Genomic DNA, 8369 nt, shown 5'->3' on the forward strand with positions numbered 1-8369 from the left:
CACAAAATCAGTGTCATGTAACATTCTGAATGTCCCAACTTAGAGCATTGCAGGTTTTCAAAAGAGAAATACCCAATTATAACTAATAAAAACATTGATAACCAAGACACATGTTTTAATTAGTTGAGGGGCATCCCTCTATTTCCAGTAATACCTTTGTAATGTATGTAATAATACATTTGCAATGGTAGTCTATGTGTCCATGGATTATTTTTAAGTGATGTATTAAATGCAAATAAAAAAGTACTGACAAGAAAAGTCATATAGGGACTGCAGCTCACTTTATCATTTTTAGACAAAAAAGAGACCTTAATTGTACATTAGAGTCTTAATGAAACTTTAAGACAGCACACGTTTTGCATTTTGATTAGAAACTGCCAGTTCACAGAATGTTTTATTTCCAGTATGCCTTACAGTGAAGCAGGACCATCTGCAGACATCCACAGTGAGAAAAACTGTGGGAATTTAAGATATTATTCTTTTCCTGGGTGGTATCTACCCCTTTTTGTTGGAGTTGTTGCACCAATAGCCTTGCCAGCAGGGTAGAATGCATGAGCTCTCTGTGCTGTCTTTTCTGGTACCATACAACATTTCCATTTAAAGTTCTGCCAGAAATCACTAAGCATTCAGATTTAGGATTAAGTAGATTATGAATCTGTATTTCATTATGCAGAATCTGCTCTAGGAATGGTTAAGTCCAACAGCAAGGAAAGCAGGACGATGGGCTTGGCTTCTTAAGCCTCTCCAACTAGATATTCCAGATTTTATCTGATGGTGCTGTCAGGCATACTGTCAAGTTCCCATGCCTTCCTGTCTTACTGTGTCTCAGCCGAGTCGTGGAAAGTTTCAGCGCATATACATACCCCAGAGTGCAAGGCAATGGGATGTTGTCTCAGGTCTTTGAGGGTAAAAGCTTATTAGCTCAAACTTCTTTCTCTGAGGGGTTCCAGCAGATTCTTTACCATGCCCTGTCAGGGTACACACAGCTGGTCAGCCTGCACATTTTCTACTCTGTAAACCATCATAACTCCACTGTGTGTTTGAACACAAGAAAGATCACAGGACAGTAATCTGATGAACAGTGTTTACTTAGGTTATGAGAGATTCAAGATCAAGTACTGGTCTGAATCATGCATAGCACAGGCTGTGGTTCCCACACCCTAGTTGAGGCCCCTAATCATTTGCCCATCTTCTTAGCTCACAATCAGGAATATTCTGGGGAGAAAGAAGGAGTGCGTGTGTGTGTGCATGTGTTTGTGTGTGCGTGTGTGTGTAAACCTTCAGAAGGTCTCTGACATTCCTGTGGTTAGCATTACAATTTTTTTCTCTATAATCTCAAAATGCACAGAATGACAAAAAAAATACAGGGTCTAGTCCAGTCTGATAGTGACAATAAATATAAATGTGGATATCTGATAGATGTAGAGATACATACTCTGATTTGAAAGACTTTTTTTTCTTTTTATCCATATTTACCTTATTTTTAAAAGCCTTTATTGATTTATTCTTAAGCCCTTCAACCAGCAACAATATTCCATTAATGAGAGTGGTACAGTCTGTGAAGCACACAAAAAGGAGAAGCAGCACAGTAATGAAGGAGGGTTGGATGGTTCACTATACAAGCAAGGACACACTGGTAAGAAATGTAAAGGAAGACCTGTCTTACTGTACGTACTATATGATAGTACAGAATCAAATCCTAACTGCTTTGAAAATTTACAGTCACTTGTGAGGAATTTTTTACGGTATTTGTGATTCCTAAAGTCCTGACTCTTCTCATAACTGAGGACTGGCACTATGTGTAAGAAACAGGAGAGAGTTGAAACAAAAAATACCTGGGTGTGTCAGCTGCATTATTATAGGCAGCCAAATGTGAAGACATTCTGAAGGCAGTAATAAATAATATTAGCACATATGGGGTCCTGGAAAGTAGTTTTTCCTTCTAGTTGCAGTCTCCTAGATATCTTTGTGCTTTGTGAATTGAGATTTTTTTAAAATAGATTTAGCACAGAAAAAAGTTATTTTCATTCTGACCTGCTAAAACAGGAATAAAGTCTTCACTATGTGGCCTTCTAAAGTGAGCTGGGGTAAAAAAGTTTGTTTTGGCAGCACATCTGTAGCAAATTGTGCTAAAGGTAAAGCAGACATCAAGGCGATATTTTAAATTTTTAAAACTTGAATTATTTGAACAGAGCTAGGCTATTGCTGAAACAACAGAGGATGGTCCTGTAAATCCTAAACTTAGTCTTCATAAAGATCTTGTCTAGCAAATGAAAATTCATCGTTCCCAATTCATCTCTCCAAACTTAAGTGGAACATTTTGGAAGTGACGCTTTTGAGAAATGAACATTTCGTTAATTTTACTTGGAAAATGCTAGAAAGATTTTTCCCTTGTTTTTCATTGCAGAGGAAAAGACACTACTGGAGGCTGGACAGCAAATGCATTACACTTTTTCAAAATGATACTGGAAGCAAATATTACAAAGTAAGGAATATTTTTCAATCTCTTTTTTTACCAGCAGAATATAGTGACTGAATTGCTGGATTAATAGATATTTACTAAAAGTACACTAGTAGTATAACTTCTGATCTGTTTTTTCATCATTTAAGCTGCATATATGTGTTTTGCTTTCACAAACAAATTAGATTAGAAAGGTATCAGCTAACAAGGACCTGTAAAATACATGTTGTGGAAATAGAAGGTTTTTATACAGGGGCATTTAAGTACCAGTGACAAATTCTGGCACAAAACTCATCTGACCGTCTGTCACTCACAATACAAATTCTTTCCAAACAATTAGGTATCATATATATTGGTTTAATTCTGTCCGCTGGACATTATGTTGTGATTTTGATTGTAAAAGATTTTTTTAATGTTCATATCCTTTCATCTGAGGCAGTTAAACTCCTTAGGTATTACTGCAGTAAGTTTTAGTAACAGAAGTTTGGTTTTTTCCCATGGCTTCCTCTCAGGGAAATATGTCAGTGAAATGTGACAATCAAGTTTATGTCTGTGTGAAAGATGGATTTGGAAACTTAATGTTGAATAGATTTATTCTGTAAATAATTTATTGGAAATACATTTTTTTAAAATAAGGAGTCAACAGGATTTAATTTTCTAGTGGATTTCTGTTGATAGTACTTCTCTTTTCTGATGACACCTCACTGCTCTCTTTCGTAAGTTTAATTAAATAAGTACAGTTCTACTTGGTCCTGGAAAGAAACATTTAGTGTTTTACCATCAACAGGCCTTTGTGTCATGGTGTTTCAGGTTACAAGAGCCTTTTTGTTTGCACAAGAAGCATGTGGTTAAAAGCAATAGCTAATACCATGAATTAGTTAAATAAAGTTCATGCTTTAGTTTTGTATGCTGATTAATCTTTAAACATAAAATAAAACATTTTTTCATTTTAGGAAATCCCGTTGTCTGAAATTTTGTCTCTGGAACCTGCAAAAACTTTCACTTCACTGCCTCAAGGAGCCAATCCTCACTGTTTTGAAATAAGTACAGCAAATATAGTCTATTATGTTGGAGAAAACATAGAAAACCTCTCAAGTGTTCCACTGAATAACAGCGTTATCACCAGTGGTATTGGCATTGATGTGGCACGAATGTGGGAGATGGCAATACAGCATGCCCTGATGCCTGTCATCCCTAAAGGGGCATCAACTGGATTGGGACCCAGCCTACACAGTAAGTCTATTCATTTCCTCCATTTCAGATGAGTCATATCACAAATGACATTGCTCAATCTTCTGCACATGTTGAAAAGAAGTATTGCACAGCTGTTAAAGGCTATTCTGTCATGACTTATCACCTGTCTGCGTATTATTTTAAACACCACAATTTCTCATCCATGTGTTTCCAGTTTAGACTAGTACAGCTATATCAATATACAAGATGCCGACTTACTAGCGAGCAAATAGTTGTTGTATTTGTGAGGCATCTCATCCACATTTGTGTTGCTGACATGAGTAATAGCCTCATTGTGCAGAGGCATGAAGTTTTCTGACCTCCAGTTGGGAATTGGTAGATTTTTTTTTCCCCACCATGACCGTAATTTATGTTTCTAGCTACCTGAAAACGCAGCTCTTCACTCTTTAGGTTACTGCAGCATAGATGATATGCTTCCTTTTCATCACATTTGGCTGTAGAACTGCCACAAATGTTGTCCCCTGCTGAGATGAAACAAGCTCAAACATGAACAGCTGTTCTAAGCCCAACAAGGCATGGATGTTACCCAGGACCAAAAGGACTGAATGTATCTTTGCCTCAAATTTACATCTTTTTTGGTAATTCCCTAGCAGAGCTTACAGCTTATGCAAACCAAACAGGAAACTCATTTAAGTCTAGCCCAGGTACTGATAGTAAAGTAGCACAGAGCAAACAGTTCCCCACTACTAGGCATGTGCTGCTGTGGTTGCTCTGCTAGTTGCACTTAGCCTAGTTAATGTAAAGCAAATTTGGATATGTCTACACAATTTGGATTAGACCTTTTGTTGCAATATACACCCGATTTGGCACTTGACATCTGGATGCCATTAATGCAGTGTGAAATGCTAATGAGACTGCAAGCCCTTCAGATACCAAGTGATACAACAGGCTGTGGCATTACATCTCCAGGCACAACAGCTCACATATCAGATTAGATCAGCTCTCTCCTTTGCTTTCTCAGCTGGGTTCCCGCATAAAATAGTGTCAAATTCTAGATGTCATTTCAATCAGGCTAGTTGCCTAGTGCCATTGGTTTGAGCCCAGCATAGCTAAACAAATCACCTAAAATGCTGGACTGGGAATGACAGCTGTCTTCTCACTTGGAAAGTTTGAAAATTTTCTCTACAAGTTAGTAGGTATCTGGGGTTTTTGTCCCAAAATTAAGATCGTCTGAAGGCTTTAGAACTAACTCCTGTGGGGACTGAGGGTGATAGTAACCTCCTGTCTTCTGCTCAAAGTCTTTGTCTGTGCTTTTTTTCACGTAAAGACAAAGCAGTACATACCTTTGAAAACAAATTGTCAATGATATAAAACCTCTATGTAACTGAAATACTCCATTCAGAAAACAGTCTGTTCCTAAGGAAAGGACAAGGGGATGTCACATGTGACAGAATTTACTCATGCTATTTACTGCAACTAGGAAAGGTGCTGATGGGCAGTAGTGAGCATCTTCAGTGTGTAATGCAGGCTTTATAGTAGAGAACACTGTTTTTGATGAGGCTGAAATCAGTAACAAGAATTTCTAGGTAGATAGGAGGCAGAGGCAGAAATGCTCCAAAGAAATATTCCTTCCTCCCCAAAATGACATCGTTGTGTAATACGCTTAGTAGTAGACATAATCTCAAGTTTTATTGAACCTCTCAATATGTTTGCAGTTCAAAATGCTTATGGTAACATCCTGAGTTCTGAATTTGTAGAAGTTAGATCTGATACTACTAAAGCACTACTATTAAAGCACAAGTACATGGGGTTTTTTTCCATTATGTGTTTTAATAATGTCTCTTAAGACAGTTGAAATGTGTGTCATTTTTAACAGTATGCATTACCGATTTGAATGTGTGTTGGCGGGAATAGTATCAAATCCATTGTGGATGACACTGTAAATAAAAATTATTATTAAATCCACTAAATAAAACCACTTTATCCTAGTTGCAGTTGTTATTTGCATGAGGTGTAAAGCTGCCCCCCATCAAGTGCACAAAAAGAAATAATAAGCTTAAAAATGGGAATGATGATAAACAAATCATATGTATAATTTTGTTCTTTACTATACACTGCAAAACTGTTGTTCAAGTCACATATTTGTGGGCTTATGTAATTTTATATTGGTTGGTAGATGAACAACCTGACTTAATAGGTCCAATTTCTAGAGCTGTCAGTAGATATTGATGTAATGTAAATGTCATTTCCCATTACTACATGTTTGAGCTAAAAGCACAGTAATCTAAAGTATATTTCACTTTCTTCCCCAGGGGATATATCCATCAGTATTTCTGTGTCAAACTGCCAAGTTCAAGAAAATGTGGTGAGTGTTCTCTGGATGGTGGTGCTAGACATGCTATGATTAAGCTTGCGAACTCATTGATCTGTTTTGCAAAGAGGAATGTTTGAGAGGAGTTCCCATCAGTCATTTTTCACTTACTTGGTAGAAATTAACCAACAATTAGCTTTGCTAACTCCTGAGAAAAATCATCTTCATGGTACCTTGTCTTGAGATGCAAGAATTACATATGGGTAATTTTCTTAACCCAGTATTCAGCTATGTATCCTTGCAGGATGTTAATCACAAAAAGGAAAAGTGAGCTGTGGAAGTTATTAGTTGATAGGATTTCTGTCAGCTGAACTTCATAAAGATAATCACGAGCCTTGATAGAGTGTTTCCTGTCATCACTGAGAGATCAGATGTTTTCTGCTGTACAATGATGAAGCTCTGTTTGAAGGAAGAGTTACGAAAGTTGTTACACATGTGTAAAGAATTCTGGGTTTCTTTTACCTGAGGCTGTTAGTCAGAAGACATGCCATCAAGGTAAACAGTCACACTGCTGATTTTCTGTCTCATGGGCAGAGGAAGTAGCCAGGACTGCTTGCAGCCAAGTACAGCTTTGGGGTAGCTCTGGTATTTGCCGGAAAAATGTTAGGGATGGATGTATTCATTTGGTTCCTATGAAAAAGCAAGACAGTCTTTATTATCAACTCCTTGGTGTTCTTTTACTCTTCTTTGTATCTGATGCTGGTTAAATACTGGGAAAATGAAACTGGGCTCCAAGATTTGAGGTTTGAGTCTCCCAAATGAATCCACTGACAGCTTGTGTTTTAGTCTGTGCTTAGGCACTAAGAAGTAGTGAGATGTGAGACACCCTCTCTGGCACAGATGGAATATTTGAACCCTCTTGGTGGACAAACACAAACAGCCAAAGCCCAGAACTGTTGATACTCACAAAGCTTTCTATAAACTAAGAAACCACTTTCATTTCTGTGGCTGACATAGGAGCATTTTCAAGAAAAATTTAAATTTGTCATTTCTCTCTTTTCATAAAAACCAGCAGTAATTCCTAGATCTGGGATCCTAGGCCATCTGGGTAGAACATTGCTAACAAGATACCCTTTATTTTCACGTGTACTTTCATCTTCAAATTTCACAAAGATAAAGTGTAATGTTGTGGGCTGGGGACTATTTGACTGGAAGATGGCAGCAGCTGAAACCCATCGAAGATGCAGCAGCTTGTACAGCAATAGCAGTTAACATGGCTTTTAAGAAAACTTGTATGGATGTTTTTGGCAGATAATATATTTTGAAATGTACTGTAGTAAATGTGTGCTATTTCCCATTAGAAAAAGCAAATGAAATAAAATTCTGTTTACTTAGATCTTATTATGTGTTATGTTTATACAAACAGGATATTAGCACAGTATACCAAATCTTCCCAGATGAGGTATTGGGATCAGGACAGTTTGGAATTGTCTATGGAGGTAAGGTCTTTGTATAAGGGCTGTATACTTATGCATAACATAGAAGATTTCTTGACTGGTGAAAGTATTTGGACTCAGATGTTTTGTTACAGAAACTACCTGCCCGTTGTTTTATATAAGCAGTATTCATTAAACAATGAAACTGGTTTTTCTTGTCAAAGTCTTTTTGTAAATTGAAGTTTTCTACCCAGTATGGCTCAATGTAAATTAATAGCTTCATATTCTCTCTAAGTTCTAGTAAAGAAAACCCTGAAATGCAGAAACTTCTTTTTGAGAACTATAATTGAAGGGGGAAAAAAGTGTAATTTCTTCATCCTGCTATTTTCTTGGCATGTTTTGGGAGCTTTTTTCCTTTGTTTTTCAGTAGTTTGTTAGAATTATTTCCTTTTATAAAATCTTATTAATATTTTTTTCTCCTTTTCCTCCTCTTTTCAATGTTTTTGGGGGTGTATTTAAGTACAGCTGTTATTTGAGATAGTGTGAATTGAGAACTAACAGCAAATTTCCCACTGAAGAATCCATAAGTCTCTGATAAACCTGGAATATGCACTCACATGCCTAAAGTCGATCACCTATTTCATTATTTGCTAGTCTGGAAGTACTGTCGAAGGACTAAGCCTACAACCTGCCAATTGCAGAGAATACGGCTGAAGTGTACAAAGAAGAATGTATATATATATAAATATATATGTATCTCAGAAAATTAACTTGGCATGTGTATTTTTGAAATGCAAAGCTGACTTTCTCATATCTCTGTGTTTCTTATATATTTAAACATCTTTGCCAAATGATAATGAGAGAAGTTCTCTTGTCAAAGATTAGAAAGAATCATAGAATGGTTTGGGTTGGAAGGGACCTTAAAGATCATCTAGTTCCAACCCCCCTGCCCTGGGCAGGGACAACC

The 8369-nt window shown here is 36.9% G+C and overlaps 1 protein-coding gene across 1 annotated transcript in view; it reads left to right on the top strand.

Moving 5' to 3' along the window:
- LOC104510037 (serine/threonine-protein kinase D1-like) overlaps positions 1 to 8369 on the top strand; it is a 43527-nt gene that overhangs the window by 20592 nt on the left and 14566 nt on the right. Inside the window, 5 exon segments of the mRNA XM_010152167.1 lie at positions 1513 to 1636; positions 2408 to 2485; positions 3415 to 3694; positions 5968 to 6020; positions 7393 to 7465. Coding sequence (XP_010150469.1) covers positions 1513 to 1636; positions 2408 to 2485; positions 3415 to 3694; positions 5968 to 6020; positions 7393 to 7465 — 608 coding nt within the window.

This window comes from Eurypyga helias, unplaced genomic scaffold, assembly GCF_000690775.1.
Source record: "Eurypyga helias isolate BGI_N326 unplaced genomic scaffold, ASM69077v1 scaffold1835, whole genome shotgun sequence".
In the NCBI taxonomy this organism is placed as follows: domain Eukaryota; kingdom Metazoa; phylum Chordata; class Aves; order Eurypygiformes; family Eurypygidae; genus Eurypyga; species Eurypyga helias.